Source organism: Carya illinoinensis, chromosome 11 (genome assembly GCF_018687715.1).
Source record: "Carya illinoinensis cultivar Pawnee chromosome 11, C.illinoinensisPawnee_v1, whole genome shotgun sequence".
Classification (NCBI taxonomy): domain Eukaryota; kingdom Viridiplantae; phylum Streptophyta; class Magnoliopsida; order Fagales; family Juglandaceae; genus Carya; species Carya illinoinensis.
In genome coordinates, this window is record NC_056762.1 from 32,104,741 (window position 1) to 32,124,749 (window position 20,009).

Below are 20,009 nucleotides of genomic sequence, written 5' to 3' on the forward strand. Positions count from 1 at the left end.
GCTATTGAAACACGACCCTCGGTGGCAAAAGCTAGACAATACAACAAGAAAAAGTTTAATTGTAAGCACACTTGTGCGTTAATATATGCACTAATTATTGTGATTGATCAAAAAGTAGATTTTATTAAAAACAGTACTAATTTAATTTTTAAGTATAGAAGAATCAGTATTGATACGTAGATTAGTACGCGACTTTACTTGCAAATAGTAAAACTCATACAACAATAAATGGAGCATGCATGACATGATTTTTTTTTTTATTATGACATTATCTATTAAAATAGCTCATGCGCTATAAGAAAATGCTTCTCTTTTTACTAGTTATTTATTATTAAAATTATTGGATTTTTTTTTTTTTTAGGTTAAGATGAGCCTCTTATCGTAGCAAATAACTCATCATAAATACTTATTTTTTTTACTATATTATGATATAAAAATGATTTACGTAACATTACATTAATCAACTTAAAATAAAGATGTGTTACCGCTACGAATGGCATTTCACGCGCACACATAAAGAGAGTACAAAAACAAAACAAAGAAATCTACGTGGGAAAGGAATGGGATGTAATTTTCAGCTTTAGGACGAATGGAATTTCTAGTGGGTAGTCAAGACAACGCGGACCTTTATGAAAAAGCAATGCCAAAAAGTTGACAAAACCATCAAGTTTAGAACCAGTAAATCACATTCTTTTCTGTTTTTATATACATAATCTTCTATGTTAGCTTGAGTTGCTTGCACACGCGAGACCTAATTTATTATTAACTCCTTTTTTTAATAGAGTTTAATTATTTATTTACCTTTGCTTAGCAAGCATGGCTAGCTACCACATTGCATCCATGATTTCCACCCAATTATTCCTTAAAGATCATAGATCAAGTGAATAAAGTAACAAAGAATAAAGCAATAAAGAAAAGAAGGAAACCCTAAACAACCCCCATTAATTTGTTTGTCTTGACCCTTCCACTTTGATTTTTATTTTTATAAGGGTTGGGGTTCGAACGTAGATTTTTTATTTAGAGAACCGTGTAAAATTGTTAAAAGCTACAAATTGAAAACAGAAAATTTAGAAGAGATAATTGAATAATTCTCATTATGATAAGAAAATTCGTATTTCAATACACTATACAATCATTGTATTTATGACATAAAGACTATACAATAGCTACTACCTTGCCAGTTATTTATATCTATTCATCTCATTCTTTAACTAATTTAACTATTGACCAGTTATAGATGAAACCCCTTGTTTGGCTTCTCGGGATTTTAACTTCAATCTCTCTATATGGCTTTGTATATTCCAACAAACCGGATTATATGCCATCATATAATAGACATAGCTATGACCTCTATTCCAATCAGGGTTATAAAAAAGAAACCATGTTGTTTCTTGGTGAGCTTGGACTCAACTTTAAACCTTAATTACTTCACAATTTAAGTCTTGGTTATTCTCGCGACTACATAACTATTTAACAACCATATCTGATCAAGTTAAATTTAAAAAATAAATAAATTATTTTGTACATATTCTTAAATGAAAAATCTTATTCAATTTAAATAACTTAGATTCTCTCATGACTTCACGCTGCTACATTGATTTACTAGCATTTTGATATTTTGATCATTACATTTCAATGTCAATGACGATAACTATGGTACTAGGGAATGACTATCATTTAAGAGTGATTTGGTTTCAATGTTGATATAAAGTGGTCTATGAAGTTGGCTCGAAAAAGTGCCATATGCCCTAAAAAGAGACCTTTCATCGTGTTTTGCTTAAGGGAGGGAAAGTATGGTCTGCTTTAGAAATAAGAAGTGTTTTATTTCATTTCATCTTATTATTATAATTTTTTTAAATTCTCACACAAAATATAATAAACAATTTAATTTTTTTAATTACTAAAAAAATTTTAACTTTTATCCAATTCATTTCACCTCAACTCACTATCTAAACTGCACCTAAGAAGAATAAATGTTATTATTTAGGGTTAAATGTTAAAATAGTTCTTCTAATTTGTCTTGTTAGTAAATTAATCCTCAAACTCTAATTTAAGTTTTTTACTCATTGTATTTTTAATACTTTGATTACATTATTTGTTAGGAAAAATATAGTTGCAAGCACAATTGTTAACTAATTTGCGCACCAATGTGATGTGATTGGTCAAAAAGTAGATTTTATTGAAAACAGTATTAATTTAAATTTTAAGTATGAATAAATCAGTATTGATACACAAATTAGTGCGCGACTGTGCTTGTATGTAACAAAACTTTATTTGTTAAGTATCACCACATCAACGTCAATAACTGAGTGTCGGGTAACATTTAAAAAAGCAAAAAATTCCACAAATAAAGAAAAAGAAAGACTATAGCAGCGTTTGGGAACACAAACTATTTTATCTAATCGCAAATTCTTTTTTATAATTTTCTTCTTAAATATCACTTAAATATAAAATATTTTTCAATTTTAAAATTTCAATCTTTTCATCTAATCATTATTTAATTATTATAATTTTTTCAAACTTCTAACAAAATACAAAAAAAAAAATCAAATTGCAAAACAATAATAATATTAAAAAATAATATTTAAATAGTTTTTTAACTTTATAATATTTTTATTTTTCAAAATTTAATAAAATATCTTAATTCAAATTATTTTATTATTATTCACAGAATTCTTATCTATTCTCATTATCTAAATGCTGTCGTAAGCGTCTACTAAGATCTACTAGGATCATATGATTTAAGTCATGCTTGGGACAATTCAAGTAGTCAATAATGCCATAAATACCATCCTAACTCGAGTCCTACAACTCACACCTTTGTGGCTAACCAAATATATTTTCCATATATCGTCTCAATTCAAAAGCGCTTGATTTAGCATAAATCATATGCAAATCATGGAAATATACAAATAAATAAAATAAATAAAAAAGTCCTACCCCATAATTTGAATTGGACCCATTACATATTTATCTTTTTTTTTTTTTATAAATTATTGGATAGTTTGTAGATATAGGCCTCGTTTAGATGTTGAGATGATTTCAGATGATCTGAATTAATATCTAAATAGTAATATTTTGTAGATCTTATTAAAATGAAAAATTCTAAACATAAACCCATACACCATACACCACCCATTTTTTTTATTTTTTTATTTTTTCCTTTTATCAAATGTTTGGTATATGAATAAAGAATAGAAAAATTGAATTATTTTAAAAAGAAGAAATCCATAAAAAAAAATTTAAAAATTTTAAAAAATAAAAAAAGTGAGGTGTGTGGTGTATGAGGTTTATGAGTAGCAAAGCTTGTCTAAAATCTAAATAGGTTGAGCTTGACTCTTGAATATATAAAATGGATTGATATGCATTTAACATTATTTTTATATGAAATTGAAAGAAGAATATGATTTCAAGCTCCCAACATACCTTAATATTTTCCCAACAAAAAAGAAAAAAACATTATAGTTTTTCTCGCTTTAAACAACTCCCTTACCTCAAAATACACGAGTCCAATAACGGGATGTTTTATATTTTGAACAAATCCCAGTCGTCCATCTTCATCTAATTCACACCGTAGCCAATGAAACCACGCCACGTATTCTCTCACCTCATACACGCCATTCGATCCCCTTCCATTGGACATGTGGACCCTAACTGTCGTCCGAGCTTGGGACCAACTGTTCAACTTCTTGTCCCTCTTAACGGCCTCGCATTGATGGACACTGTTTTCCCGTTATGTTAACGGCAAAATCAGACGTCGTCTAGTCGCCTCTGTATAAATATCCGAGCCCCCGTGTTCTCCCCCTCTCTCGTCTGTCGAACCGAAACGAAATGTCCGAGAGCTACTAGCTCCCCTGTCCGAGACTTTCCCTTCTTGAACATTTGGGATTTCAACCCGATTTATCGCCGGCGTTTTGTCCCGGCGAAGATTTAGCAGATCGGAGTGGGGATTCTTTTCTCTTTGATTCGATTTTTTTTTTTTTTTGGTTTTTGAGTTGAGATTCTTCAGCGAAATTTCGGGGAATCTGATAGCAGCGAAAGGAAGGAGAGATTGAGAGTTTTTAGTAACTCTTTTCTCTTTTTTTTTTTTTTTTCCTTCTCTTATGTGGCGTTTGGAGCCAGAGAGAATCAAAACAAGCCTACAAAAGTGATAATTCTATCGGTTCGTATCGCGAAGAGCATCACTAGGTAAGACAGCTCAGATTTTCCTTTTTTTATATTCTTTTTGTCAAACTTTTCTCAGCAACCAAGCAGAATGTTACTTTTTGAGGATTTCTGATTTGCTTGTTCTTTATACCACTAGCATCCTTCATCCATTCAATCATGGTTTGCATTTCCATGTTGTAAGTTTGAACTCTGTTTTGCAGGAGAGAGAGAGAGAGAGAGAGAGAGAGAGAGAGAGAGAGAGAGAGAGAGAGAGAGAGAGAGAGAGAGAGAGAGAGAGAGAGAGAGAGAGATTGATTTGGAAGGGCTTACTGGTGATTGAGACTTGGAGGTGGAGGGCGCTGAAGGGAAAGAGAGAAAAGAGGAGAAACAGTAGTTTGGTTGGCTTTGGGTAAGTGAAGTCGTTTTCGTATGGTAATGGTGCAATTTAATACAATGGACAAATTGTCCGCTAACGTGATCCTTAGTTTCTCATGTCTCTTTGTCCTCTCATCCTTAGCTTTCATTCCTCGACCACCCCAGAAAGTGAGAAAAAAAACACAAACACAAACAGAGTCTAGAGTGATGCGAGAACCTCTGTTTTCTTTTTTCTGAATACATTCGTTTCTAAGTTACTTTTGTTTTGGGGGAAGAGACGCCCCGGGGGGGGCCGGCGGGGGGTGATTCTTGAAGAACGAGGAGGATGGATGTGATTTACAAGAACGAAAGAAAAGAAAGAAATAAAAAAAAAAAAAAAATTGGGTTTTGTCAGAAATTACGGCTTGCAAAATCTTTGATTCTTTTCATTCGGGGGCTGTTGTGCATTAAAGCATGCACATAAACCAGAGTTGGTCGCTATAATGAGATCACTTTCAAAATGGCTTATGCCCACAATTGTTTCTTTCTTGTTCAATTATTGACTCATAACTCACTTTCTTGGTCTTCTCTGATCCCGAGCCTCTCTTTTCTTTTGCTTCGCTTTACTCTTCCCCTCCGGGACCAACCTGTTTTCTTGAAAATCCAACGGAGAAACGAGGAAAAAGAAGAAAAAGAACACTTCTGTTCTCTCTGTAGAGAAGACATCACCACTTTCTATCGGTTTGCATTGTTTTAAGCTTGATGTTTGGCTGATAAGCAGCACAGTGGTTTTAGCACGACAATTGGTTTGGCTTCCTACAGCAATCAGAGGAGAGGTCGTGGGTGAAATTCAACCCCGGAAAAATTAGACCCAACATGGGCAACACAGTGATTTAAAATAAAGATAACTTTATTTAATTTCCCATGAAAGAGAAACGGTCCAAATTTGACCAGATATTATAATAAAGTCATGATTTGTTCACTCTGCTCCTATTAAGCCATATTCACTCTCACGTTTGACTACCACTATTTCATTTATATACTCTCTCTCTGTTTTGTTTTTAATGCAGTACTTGAATGTTCTGTGTTTGCGCAGGGGTGAGGAGGTAAAGAGGAGGGAGAGGGGAGAAAATGTTTACATGCATAGCGTGCACGAAGCCGGAAGATGGCGAGGAAGAAAGCGGAGGAGCGCGCGGCAGTGGCACGCCAAGTACGAAAGAAGCCGTCAAAAGCCTGACTGCGCAGGTTCCTAATCCCACACCCTCACTCACTCACTCACTCATTCACTGATCACTCTCTTTTCTCTCGTGGATTAACGTTTCTTTCTACCTCTGTGTCGCTGTTTTGCTTCGTCCTCAATCTATCTTTGCTTTTTCAGTGTCTTTTTCCATATTTGTGAAAACAAACAAAATCATGCATCGTGGGGACCATTGTTTGGCATCTTTCACGCCTACACACTTACGGGAAGACAGAGAGAGCGAGAGAGAGAGAGAGAGAGAGTTGTACAAACGTACTGTTGTTGTTTTGCTCTTAACAATTTTATATTTTAGCTGCTACGCTTGCGTGAGAATGCACTGTAGAATCTGCTTTGTCCAGCTTTTATTCGATTTCCGTCACGTGCGACAGTCCCTTTTTTTTTTTTTTTTCCTTTTGGGTTTTGCTTCGGATATTATCAAGTTCATTCAATCTTAATTCGATCCCTTTTCTTTTTGGTTTTCCAATGAATGAGTTTCATGGAATTGGTAGTCGTCTCTTATTCATGAACCGCACCATTTTTGGTCTAGGGGAGGTTAGAATGGCCACGTTTGTACGTGACCCACCTTATATTCTTATAGAATAAGAAAAGACAGTATATGAACAGAATCCCCTTATTCAGGGGTCGCTTAGGTGAGGTCCTGAGGATACCCACATGTGCTTACTTTTGGTAACTTCTGTGGTGATCTTATGTTAGTGGATTCTCAATTCATTCCTTCTTCCCCTTATCTTTTCTTTTTATTTTCCCCGTTAGGAGACATGGGTGTTCCTTATTGTTTGATTTCATTTTATGTTGTCCTCACTTCAGTTTTAGAAATCGTCATACTAACCAAGAATGAAGATGCACTAACAAGTTTTGGACCCTAGAAAAGCTTTGTGCAGTGGATAAAATGGCACTGTTTAGCTTAAGTATGTGAGCCTAAATATGTAGAAGGACAGGATTAGTTGGGGGCTAGCTGTTTTTGTCTGGGAGCACTTTCTATTAATTAATACGAGGGTTTTGTTTTGTTTGTTTTTCCTTTGCTTGCTTGACCTCGATTTCAACCTCCAAGTAACCGTAGTTGTGCCGGCTGGAAGATATACCATTCGGTTCAAAAACATTGACTTTTACACATAAATATGAGACTAGCCTTCGGTTTTCGTTTTGTTGGAGACTTCCTTCATTCCTTCCTGACTGTGGGTAATTGCAGAGAGAGAGAGATAGTGACTATTACAAGATTATAGATGGACCAGTCTTGGGGAAGGGGGGATCTGAGAAAAGACAAGTCACACATCAAGAAAAGACTGCCCAAAATATAAGTATCCTTTTTGTGTGACCCACCATAAAATTCTTTGTCGTTTCCACTGCATTTTAGAACTATAACTAGCCAATGACAGAAAAAAGGGCAACCATCTTAAAGAGAAATGTGAGTGACAACCCGACCAAGGCTCAGAGGCCTATCAGAAAAAAAGTGCATATTCATTTCAGATTGTGTTTAGACTATCATCAGCTTTGACCCTCTTCGCGCACTGGCCACGTTTGCTGACCAGCCGAGTCCCGTATATACAGACAACTGAGACAAGTTGCCATCGAATTATTTTCAGTTTCTACTTTCTTGATATTGTGGCGTTTACTTCTAGCAGGTTTACAATAGATACTAGAGAATGTTATCGTTGATTTAAATGTATGATTACATATAATTATAATTTTATTTTCTATTTTATTTATAATACTTATTTTGTTATTTTCTTTTAATTTAAATTTTAAATTTTAAATTTTAAATTTCATAATTTTCTGTATATCAATAATTAACATGTAGAGAAATAAGTTATTTTATAAATTTTTCTTAAATACATTTAGTATTTTTTTAATTATTTATATTATATTCTTAACACTCTCTCCTCAATAAATTGGTGCAATATGTAAAATATTTAATTAAATATAATAGAGTGTAGATTCAAAGTTCGAACTTAGAATCTCTATTATGATGTAATGGAAAATCACCACTTAATCCAATAACTTAAACTCATTAGAAGAAGTAAATTATTTGTATTATATTTTTAATATTTGGCCTTAAGACTTTTAGATTAATGGTTAAGTTTTTACCGATTGGTATCAGCTTATAAGACTATATCATTATTTATTTTGAGATTTTATAAAACAGTTAAAAATCATATATCTAAACTCGACTAAATTAACATTTGGTCTTAGGACTTTTAGATTTTAATAATCAAGTTTTTACCGGTTGGTATCAGCTCATAAGACTATATGATTATTTATTTTGTGATTTTATCAACAGTTAAAAATTAAATATATATTCAGATTAATAGATATGGTGATTTTTACAAGCATATATATATATAATGTGTTAATAAACTAATTTGTAATTAATTTTCAAAAGCACAATATACTGAAAGCTTGACTGCTACAAGTGGACAAGAGTTACAATGATATTCAGTATTAAAAAAATAGAAGTGTGATAGATTTTATAAAAGCAAACACACAAACTGACATGTTGGAAGACAAAAATTACTGCATATAGAATAAAAGCTGCATGAAATCACTCATGCTGACTGTAAAATCTTTTCCTGGCACTATTTTGTAGGCTGAATTTTGCTCTTTCATTGAATAGAACACGTCTAGCTTAGCACCCAGAGTAGAAGCCATGGCTTTTGTTTCTTATGTTTGCATGCATACCATTATATTCTTAATTTTTATCTTTCTATCGAAGTATGGCCCCATGAAAAACCATAAGGAAATAAAGAAATAGCATTGAGGTTAAACAATTAAAAGGAGCCGGTGTTGTTGGCCCGACTGGCATTTATCATCATTATTATGAGGGAAAGGGACAGGGTTTCCATCCCGTTTAATGGGGTACATGTGAGGGGAGAAGATGATTACTGCCAAGTTACTTTAATGCATGGACAACTGGCTTCACATTTATGGATCTTTTTGCCTGAACCATGTACGTCACAATAGCTTTAGAAGTAACACTTTGCAGTACTCTCAGTTCTAGGCTGGATCCCTTGTAGATTCGTAAAACATTTTACTTGTACAGGGGTTCGTTTCTATACCAGATATCTAGAATCTGATAGTGGATAAAGGGCCATTTCTTTTGTTTTTATTTTCTGGGTGCGTGGATAAAGGATCGTTTCAATAGCATTAATTCATCTTGCAAGGTTCAAAATCTTTCCAGCCAGTGTTGTCTATTGATTGAACTTTGCTACTTGCATGAAACCTCTATTTTAGCACGACTCTAAATATTCAAGTTAAAGGAATTATGTGATCTTATTTATTACTTCTTGTCAATGATATATGTTATTCTTTATCATAGATTTTGTTAATCTCTAATCATATCGGCCCATATGACTCATTATGAGTTATTTTTCATGTAAGTGGTTGATCTAGAAACCATTTATAATGCGGCACATAAATAGTTGTGATTAAGGATGGAAAATTCAATACTGAGTAGCATTGTTATTTTCAAAACTTACCTGTATGACTTATATTTTCTAATCCTTGATTTCCTAGTTTTTTTTCAAATAAAAACTGTCCACGTTGGAAGACCAAGCCCATAAATTGAGATTTCATTCTATCCTAGCCTCTAGGCTTTTATTTTTATCAAGAAATTATTTGTGTGAGGATCGTAATCATAGTCTTTCCTATTCTTCTATATACATGAACATCCAAATGATGCAGGCTTGCATTATTGTATTTACGCCACATTTAGTGTAAGTAGTCTACTTCATAATTATATCTCAGAAGTCTGTTATCAGTCTTAAAGGAAAGCTTAGCTCGTTTGGGTCATGATACATGCTTTTAAGTTTTTTCTCCATCTACTAATGCCGTTCCTCACCATGTGGAATCTTTTTCAAGAATGGCTTAAGTATTTGTAGAGTTGAGTGAATTTATTCTGAACGTAGTATAAATATCTGCAACTTGAATTTCCATTTCACGGAATTGTATTATATTCTTTTGGCATGTGCAATTTATAATTCTTATCTGATCCAATGCTCAGCATTTATTACTTTTGAGTTTTAATTATGTGATAATCAAGTTTTCCAATTCCTGCTAAGCACTTCATTAACCATGGATTTCATTAATGCGCAGATCAAGGATATGGCATTGAAATTTTCTGGTGCTTACCGGCAATGCAAGCCCTGCACAGGCTCCAGCAGCTACAAGAAAGGCCAGCGGCATTACCCAGACTTTGATACCATTTCAGAAGGGGTTCCATACCCCTACCTTGGAGGTGCAAGTGCAAGTTCAACACCCGCATGGGACTTCACAAGTCACCACCATAATACAAGATCTGATTCAAGATTTACTGGGGCATTGAGAGGTGACCAGACTCCTGGAGGAATGTCAGTATCCGCTCAGTCTTGTGATGTGGTGCTAGAGGATGAAGATGAGCCCAAGGAGTGGATGGCACAGGTGGAACCGGGTGTTCACATTACTTTCGTGTCCCTTCCTAATGGCGGAAATGATCTTAAACGAATACGCTTCAGGTATGATGAAGGTTACTTCCAGCATCAGCAATTTAATCCTAGTTGAGTTCCAGGAAAAAAAATTAAAAAAAAGAAAAAAAAAAGGACAAGACAGAGAGAAGGCCAAATTCTATTTTCTTATCTTTTCCCCCCTTGATTTGAGTTGAAAATTGTTCATGCCTTGAGATGTCTAAAGATGCCTTGGAAATCAACCTCTAAAGGACATAAACATTGACTTATTTTTCAGCCTTAACATGCCCTGCCAGCAAAGGTCCAAAGTCTTGTAGCTTTCATAGGTTGGATCTAGTTGTCGCATTGATTAGTCATGTCTCCATGCTGTATGATGTATGAGGTAGTTTGCCTGATCACTGGGGCCACTTTGAAGCCATTATTAATATAACAGGAAGTGGACCTTTAGGACCCTAAGTTTCTTCAAATAGCTTCAGATTTTGGTCACTGGAACTTGATTACTTTGCACGGTCAGAAATTGATTCCTTGGCATTTAATTTTCAAGCCGAGAGATGTTCAATAAATGGCAAGCTCAAAGATGGTGGGGAGAGAATTATGACCGGATCATGGAGCTCTACAACGTCCAGAGATTCAACAGACAAGCTCTTCACACTCCCCCTAGGTCTGAGGATGAGGTAAAAACTTCTTATGTCAGCACTTCTCTTGTCTTTTTACTTGATGAGCATATTGGAATTAACCAGCGGGCTACTAACTTCTAAATCTAGACTTGTCCAGTCATGTCGGTTCCATCATCCAGAGTGAAAAACATTTATTTTCCTCTATTCATGAAAAAACCTTAAATATGCAAACATTATTTCTCCTTAATTGGGAACGTAGACGATCCTCTAGCTAGGACAAATACATCAATTCGTGGATATATGACAAGAATGTTATGGTTCGGGCACATAACCTTCTGTAGCCCATTTGATTCAATGAGATCCTTGCAAACCTTAAAAAAAAATAGATGATTTGATTCAAACGAAATCCTCGATTGGTGCCAGAGGTTTTGTTTGTGTTCATTCTCATTTACAACACATGGAAAGATACATGCAAACTTGGGACCTTTCAAAGTGTTTGTGTTGATGATGCAATTTTAAACTCGTAAAGATCATCTTATGTCTCTTTTTCTTTTTCACTGTTTCTAATGACACGATCAAAATGAAGCATTTGGGTGTACACATTATTTGTTTTCCTTAACAAACTCAAGAAATAGTGACCTCGACACAACTTTATTATTATCATTTTTCGTTTTGTTTGTCTAGCCTTGGATTTGCTTGAAATAAGCTGAAAAAATTGGGCACAATGTCTTGAAACATATGTATCTCTATCCGTGTTCAAGATAAATAATGAGTTCACATTCTCCAATTTATTAAAATGTTTGTTTCTCCAGTTGTACTCATGATAGCTGATTTGTACTCATTGCTAACGGATTCTTTTACTCTTAAGCAGCAGAGGGATTCTTCATTCACAAGGATTGGATCAGCCAGGGAAAGCCCTATGGCTTCATCGTTGAACAGGGAGTGGACACCAAGGAGCCACTATAGACCCTCTGGCAAAGGTTATTACCCCTCTGACCCTATGGATCAAGGTGGTGGCCACCATTACAATGTAGGGTCATCCATGGAAGCATCACGGATGACAACCTCATCTAGGGACGAGGCTTCAGTTTCAATAAGCAATGCCAGTGAACTGGAGACAGAATGGGTAGAGGAAGATGACCCTGGGGTGTACATTACCATCAGACAGTCAGCTGATGGCACTAGGGAGCTGCGGCGTGTCAGGTTCAGGTAAACAAGTTAATTTTGCATCTACATCGTATTCCTTGTTGGGGTTGCACCATTAGGTGGCAAACAAACCGGAGGAAGGAAAGGGTTATGAACTTAAGGGACTCGGGGAGCTTTAACTGTTAAGCTCCAAATCTAACTTCTTTTTCTTATATTCCTAATTTGTCTAAAACAGCATTTTTAACAATTTTCAGAAACCACTTGAAATGGTATTTGAATGAGTAGATTTTTCATGATTTTAAAACAATATTCTTAGGATTTAAAAAATGGATTTGATTTTGTTTCTTGGGTTTGGAATTTCGAATGTCGCCGGATGTGAGCTTTTTAAGTCAAGATTTTGACAAATTTCATTTGTATTTGCACAGCCGAGAAAGGTTTGGGGAGGATCACGCAAAGCTGTGGTGGGAAGAGAACAAAGACAGAATACAAGCTCAGTACCTTTAAAGAATTGATTTAAACGACATACATTAATTACCACAGATAAGATACAAGAAGTTAGGGTGCATATGGATGTCTCAAACAGGTGGAATCATCAAACTTTATTTCTTAGAAAATATCAGTCTGAATCTACACGTTGTAATGGAGCCTTTATAACGAATCGGAGTTAGCCACCACAAGTGATGGTTATAAACTGAATTACTGTTACTTCATCACACAAAAGGTTTGTGCTCTATCATTAGCTTGTGGTGATGGCTCTGTCTTGAGTAAAGGCTCGTTCCAGTGAGATGTCCAGATGGATCCTTTTTTGCCCTTGTCTTTGTTTTTATGATTATTATCACTATTTATTTAGTGAAATTTTTTTGGGCCTCTTTTTCCCCGTTTAAGACTTTGTTTTTAAGTCTTTGGGCATCATGGGATTATCCGGCTCCCCCACTTACATACTAGAGTTTGCTATTTGTTACTAATGTTCTACAAATGGAATTGAAATCATTCCCTGTCATACATGGAGCTGGTTTTTTCAGCTGATTCTATTCTTTTGGAAGATGCTTTTTATTCAACTAGCTTGGGGATAGATTGTTGGGGCTTTTTATTCTTTTGGGTGGCAAACCTTGGTTCTGTATATCTTCTGGCACTTTAGCTAGGTGTTGGAAGTGGGGCTCAGGTTGGTATTTGATATTGTCTGCAAAAAGTCAGCTTTGATTTATGTATTTACAGATTCAAAACCCATCAAATTTACTTCATGGTTTGAATGAAAATAATAATGATGATAATGATGACAGGAAGAAGAGGAGGGGGCAGCGTAAATTAAGGAGAGAGAGTGAGAGATAAATACTCTAGTTTTTCCCAGATCTACCCCAAAGTGACTGCCAAAAAACAGGCCAGTTCTTCTGAGCCTCATTCCAACCCAAGAGTGAACCTTCCCTCATTGGATCCCAACTGGAGGATACAATCCCATAACTCACCCCTAAAAGAGCAGACCCAAAGAAGAAGAATGACACGATGAAGGGTACCCATGTGGGCACATCAATCTCGAGTCCAACTTTAAGATGGTAAAAGAATGGGAAGAATAGAAGCCCTATGAAAAGTGGTATCCCTACTGAGAAACCCATCCTACTGATCGTTCTGTTGGTCACTACCTCTGGTATTACCCCTTGATCTTCATCTTCCTCGTCCTATTCTTCTCCCTTGTTTTCGTTGTCTTTGTTTGGCTTCTTGGCCTTCTTGGTTTTCCTTGGAGATGGTCCAAAGCCTCGGGGACCTCTCAAGGTTGAAGACAGTAATGTAGGCTGAGGTAAGTGAGTATGGTTTTGGTATAGTTTTGTTGCAGAAATTGGGAATTGCGTCTTAACATGTCTTTCCAAACAGTATATGTTCATGGGGAGGGTGCAAAACTTTCGATCAATCTGCAAGCCAACTCGTATAAGAACTGAACTCATGGTTGAGAAATTCTATGCCAAAGAGGTTTTTGTTTTACCAAAAGGAATTAGATTTAACAGATTATCATACTCTTGCCTAGAAACCGATCCTATCTAAAGTAGATAATTTCTGTATCTTATGCATCCAATATACAATTAAGGAAGACCCTATTAATTTCCATTTACCAGTTGAGACTCATTGAGAGAGAGAGAGAGAGAGAGAGAGAGAGAGAGAGAGAGAGATTATACCTTTTGGGATGATATTGGATTGGCCGAGGGAGTTAAAGACAGCTTGAATGGCGATGGAGTAGCCCCTTTTTTCAGCCATTCGCTCTGTCTCTCTCTCTCTTATATCTTTGTTTCCTGTGCTCTTGACGGGAGATTTCCAAAAACGAAATAATGGAAAGAGAAGGAGCTCAACGAGAGATATTTCAGTGTCGATTCTTTAACAAAGTGCTCTTAATTTAATTTGCATGAGACAAGGCGTTAAAATATTATTTGAAAAATACGAAGCATGCAAAGAATGTCGAGCACACGTAATAGTGTTACCTCTGACTTTGTGTTACACGTATGTTAAGGATTATCATACCTATGTGTGATAGCAATTCTCTCTCTTTTTTTATTTATTTTTTATTTTTTTATTATATATATTTAATACAAGGTGAGAGTCGAATCGAAGTTTTTTATTTGGAAAAGTGAGTCATATGTGATCACTCGATTAAACTCTTGGCATAGCGATTCTTATTTGATAGCATATTTGAATGCCTTTACATTATTAACATATTTGAACTAGGGTTGTACATCAAACCGAAAAATCGGCCTACACGGACGGAGACCGACCGTTGGAGGTCGGAACTGGCCGAAATCGACGAAGAACTGGTCGGCGGTCGAGTTAAATGTATTGGAACCGACGTCGACCGGTTCGGTTGGCGGTTCGACTCAAGGAAAACTGTTGAACCGGTCGATGTCTGTTATAACCTTTATTTATTTTTTTACCTATAAAGAAACGACGTCATTTTCACTTTAATGAATGAAACGACGTCGTTTAAGACCCTTGAATGAAAAAAAATTTTAGTGGAACGGTGCCGTTTGGCTTAAGCCAAACGATATCATTCCAAAATGGCATTATATGACCTCACCCCCTTCCTTCTTCTCCGTCTTCTTCTTCAAGCTCCGGTTTCTTCTGTTTCAGACCTTCGTAGCACACCCATGGCAAAATCGCTGACGCTGCTCTTCCGTCCCAGACGATGCCGATGGCAGACCGAAGACCGCGCGACGCTAGTCAAGACCAATGGAATCGGTTTTCTCTCCCACAGTCGATCGATTTCTGCCGATTGTACGGGACGTTCTCCCACGTCGGTGGGGTTTCGGTTTGGCGCCGAAACTGACGCCGACGCATCGGTTTACACCCCTAATTTGAACGCCTTTATAACATATTATTGAATCCAAGATTTCAAATTTTGTGTAACTATATATCTACACATGAATTTTAATGATAACAAATGAATTCAAAGAATAAATGAGTCTCATCAAAGAATAAAAGAGTCTCAAACTTAAGTTGTATACACAATAGAGTCAATCACATCAAGAAAATAAGTATGAGCAAGAAGGAAACAAGTTCACATTAAAGTCAGAGTAATGTTGTAAATCTCTTAAAAATTCAAAATTAGGATTAAGGCTCAAAATTAATATTTTATCATAAAACATTAAAATACATTTTTCACATGTGCATGAATATTTTGAAAATTAAATTTAAAAATTTTTAAAAATGATTGATTGTCATATTTCATATGTGCATTACATGATTAAAGGTTTGAATTTTGAAAATATTAAAAATAATTGATTGTCATCTTTTACATGTGCATGTTTTATTTGAATATTTTCAAAAGTGATTGATGTTTTTTTTGACTTATGCAAAAGATAGATGATTTTGTTTGAAAAAATTTAAAAATAAAGTGTACTCCTTTTGTCATATGCAAAAAGTAAAAAGATTAGATTTGAAAATTTTAAAAAGTAAAGTGTGCTCATTTTCTCATATGCAAAAAATAAAAGATTAGGTTTGAAATATTTGAAAAGTAAAGTGTGCTCCTTTTGTCATATGCCAAAATTAAAAGATTAGATTTGAAGTTTTTGAAAAATGAATGATGTTGTCTTTGACAATTGAAAAAAAAGAACATTTTATTTGAATTTTTTGAAAAAGTGAATAATGTTGTTTTTGACATGTGAATCTTTTTAAATTTGAATATGAAGTCACATACGCCTATAAATAGATCATTTGAGAGTTTCACATTTACAACACCAAGAGCATACAACATTCATTCAAAATTTTCATTCTCTCTTCTCTAAGCATTGAGCCTTAATCCTTATTCATTTTTAAAGATATAGTTTGTGCTGTATTGTTCTTATTTTACTCATTGAAAAGTGTTTTCTGATAACCTACCCACTATCAGCTCTTGTATCAGTAAAATGGTGTGTATAACCTTTGTGTGTATAGAAAGTGTTCTACACATGAAATAGTTGAATCATCACGTGTAAGGTAATTGCAAGTATAGAGGGTGTTCTACATGGATCTTTTGTAGCGGTGTTGTTCAAATATGTAATAGGTTTCTATCTCCACCTGAAGGAAGTTGAATAATGAATTTGGGAATTCTCAAGAGGTAACTTGAGGCGAGGACATAGACAGTGTAGCCGAACCTGGTTAAGATATTGAATTTGCTTCTCTCTTACCCTTACTCTTTATATTTATTGATATTTCGTATTTTGTTTATATTTTATATTGTATATTTGATTTATAATTGTTATTTTTTTAATACAACTCAATTCACCCTCCTCTTGTGTTAGTCATCTGGGTAACACATATATCGTATGATTTGATTTGAAAGATAAATAAAAAGTTTGAATCTTATAAATCAAATAATATCATATGGATGATGTATGGTATAAAGACCTCTAAATACACCACTCTTTTATAAAAAAGAAATACTACTTATCATTCACACACCACACACACATTTTTACACATCAATTTGTGTGAAATGTGTGTGGTGTAAATACCTCTAAATAACTACTCTTTTGTGGTGATAACATATTGATGTGTAAGTATGTGTTTTAAAATAGAATGATGTTGGTGTTTGGTATGAGAATAATAAATAGCATTTCTCTTTTATAAAATAATAGTGTTATTTAGAGGTATTTACACCGCATTATTTATATGATATGATTTAATTTGTAAGATTCAAACTTTTAAAATTTATCTTCTAAATTAAATCAAGCAACATGGATGGTATATTTTATTGTAAAGACCTTCAAATATAATTATTCTTTAAAAAACCCATAAATTGACCTACTTTTAGATGTAACTTTATATCTACTTTACAATAAAAACATATTTACAGTATAATGTACCACATTAAGTATCGTTAATGTGATCCCTTTGTGATTAAAACATATTTATCTTAACAAATATGCTTTACACACCTAGAATCCTTTTTCCCTCTTTTGAATAAACTAGTAAGGGCACGTGGTGCCTAGTTGATATTTTTCCTACTTCTCATCACTCTAACATTCTCGAGTTTAGCAATGAACATACAAAATTTCATCTCTATTTTAACACTTTCTTCATGTTTAGAAAAAAACATTACACATTATCTACAAAATATCCATAACTATAACATAGAACTTCCACAAACATATTTAGAACTACATATAAATATTTGTACTTATATATTACAATAACATAAGCTTCTAGAAAAAGGTCTAAAACAATCATTCTACTTTTTCTAACACGACGTTGACAAATAATATATTAAGCTTATTTTGGCACAACTTACCAGATTCATTCATGTGCGTGTCCAAAATTATCATTCATTTATTGTCCCAGATTTTCAAAACTATCATCCATTTATTGTCCCAGATTTTGTTCATGAAATGATAAAAATATATAAAGAGGTAATATATTAAATTTTTTAATCGTATTTAAATTTATAGATTTTACTAAATATATGGTATATAAATTATGAGTAGAATAATCCAATTAATTTAAAAAGAATCAAAATAAATAGAGATAATTATAATGTGTAATATGTGAAGATAATATTTATAAGCATAAATTTTATAAAAACAAATTATAAAATGATTAGTTTGATTTGATTCAATATATTTATTTTATAATAACAAGTGTTTTAGAATTTGATATATCAGATAAATTTATTGCAGTTTGTAAGTTTTGTTTTATAAGATATCCATGTAGATTCAATATTTCTCTTTTATTTTTATTAGTATTGGATATTTGGAAATAAAATTTTAACTTAATTTGAAAATGCAATGATATTCTATAAGGAACTTTTCCTAAAAAAAGCAACGAATTGGATCAAGTCGGTGGGTTTGGTCCAGTTCTAAACCAGTTGATACCCATTTTATTTTTAATAAAATTCGTCAAAATCAATTTGATTCTGATTTTTCTTTTCTAACACTAAACCAACTTGTTTATATATATTTTAAGAATAATGCTACTCATCATCCCAACTCTTATCATCATCTTATCATTTCATAATATCACATTAGATAATTAGAGACTATTTATTATATTTTATTTATGAACTTATCATCTAATGTCATATCATGAGATTATAAGAAGATGACTAGAATTGAGATGTTGAATAGATTTTTTCATATTTTAATTTTTTACATTATATAAAATATTTTTTATATGATTTTTTTTTATATTATATATAATTTTTTAGAGGATATAATTTATATATATAAAATAATTTTGTATTATATACTAAATTATTTATTAATATAATATTAAATTTTAAAATCTTTGATAATCTATAATATTAGTAGTTATATTCCTTTCAAAAAAAAAATATTAGTAGTTATATTAATCAAATCGCTTAGATCTATTCATTACGTTGGAAAAAGTTAAATATCTACGTCCACTAAAATATAATGGAAAATGGAAATCGTGTTTGCCATTCGGTCCAAACGCAACTAAAGACGTTCATTCACTGCACATGACTCTCTCTTTCTAATTTCCTTCCTTTTTTTTTTATTTTTTATCCTTTTCTCTTGAAAATCAAGAACATTCTAGCTACCCTGTTAAGGTGACTACGATTTTAAAAACCTAAACAATAGGGGCAAATATAGAAAGTAAAAAAATGAAAGGCTATTTTGGAAAAAGAAATAAATTTACAAATATATACAGTCACGGTGGAAACAAAACAATTAGACTATTTGATAATAAATAATGTTATATACAATCGTAGAATATGTAAATATCGTACAATATTTTGAAAAAAGAGTGAAATTTACAATTAAAAAGTTAGATATTATTTTCTCGCCTAGAGATTTTCATGTTAAAGAACAGAATTTATTGCGGTTCAGCTTATAGAATTACTATTTTTTTTAACTGGATATTTAAAAAATGTGCAATATTTAAATTTAAATTAAAAATACATATACTTATTGCATGACCTTTGACCCTTATCAAATTTCTAAACTAAGTTAGACCTTATTTATTTTAAATAATGCTTTTATTTTATCTTAATTCTTTGGTATTTTCAGTCACGTGACATATTTTAAGTAATTGCTATTATGTAATTGATAACATAAGTCATGTGAAATATACGCAACATTGCAAAATATAATAAATTTAAAATTTAAAAGTAACATTTTTATTTATTTATGAGAAGTGTTACGTATATATAAATATGTATATAAAAATAAATTTATAAATTGATTTATTAATTTTATTGTATAATAAAAATAATTTTAAGACTATACGAAAAATGCCAAATTAAAAAGTAATAGAAAATTGAACAATCCGCATGCGTGACACCTAATGCCGGCGCCGCCACCTGTGTGAGTGCTAATCCAAACACCTGAAGGCGGTCAGCACCCACCCAATTTATATTCTTTCTTTATTTTTTCCACGAATACTATTTCTGTCCTGATCTGTTTTAAGTAATTTAATTAAAGCCTATGAGGATTGGAGGGTATACGATGCCACCTACCCACCCACCAACCGACCGAATCAAAATCACACATTATTTTCTCCTCCCAATTCTTTATTTTGTTAATTTTTCATTCAATTACATAATTTTTTTAATAATTCATTTTTAATTGAATTATATCACTC

The 20,009-nt window shown here is 33.2% G+C and overlaps 2 protein-coding genes and 1 long non-coding RNA gene across 3 annotated transcripts; 1 reads left to right on the forward strand and 2 right to left on the reverse strand.

Moving 5' to 3' along the window:
• The first annotated feature begins 3,821 nt into the window (after positions 1-3,821).
• On the forward strand, positions 3,822-12,831 carry LOC122281826 (protein BREVIS RADIX-like). Its single transcript, XM_043093630.1, has 6 exons — positions 3,822-4,188; positions 5,597-5,745; positions 9,845-10,242; positions 10,736-10,865; positions 11,680-12,017; positions 12,380-12,831. Exons 2-6 carry the CDS (start codon positions 5,632-5,634, stop codon positions 12,456-12,458), a joined length of 1,059 nt encoding a protein of 352 aa, XP_042949564.1. The 5' UTR covers positions 3,822-4,188; positions 5,597-5,631; the 3' UTR covers positions 12,459-12,831.
• Positions 8,537-14,322, reverse strand: LOC122281828. The gene is made up of 2 exons (XR_006230326.1): positions 14,120-14,322; positions 8,537-10,280 (listed from the first exon to the last, which is right to left on the reverse strand). It is a non-coding gene; the product is annotated as an uncharacterized LOC122281828 (long non-coding RNA).
• On the reverse strand, positions 13,087-14,120 carry LOC122281827 (protein PAM68, chloroplastic). Its single transcript, XM_043093631.1, is given in 1 exon segment — positions 13,087-14,120. A coding segment is annotated over 1 exon segment (603 nt). The 5' UTR covers positions 13,892-14,120; the 3' UTR covers positions 13,087-13,288.
• Positions 14,323-20,009: the final 5,687 nt, after the last annotated feature.

Excerpts from the sequence above, each read along its gene's own strand:
- LOC122281826 (XM_043093630.1), top strand. The coding sequence starts at position 5,632 with ATGTTTACATGCATAGCGTGCACGAAGCCGGAAGATGGCGAGGAAGAA. Across the intron at positions 10,243-10,735 it reads CTTAAACGAATACGCTTCAG|CCGAGAGATGTTCAATAAAT; the intron begins GTATGATGAAGG and ends TTAATTTTCAAG. Across the intron at positions 12,018-12,379 it reads CTGCGGCGTGTCAGGTTCAG|CCGAGAAAGGTTTGGGGAGG; the intron begins GTAAACAAGTTA and ends GTATTTGCACAG.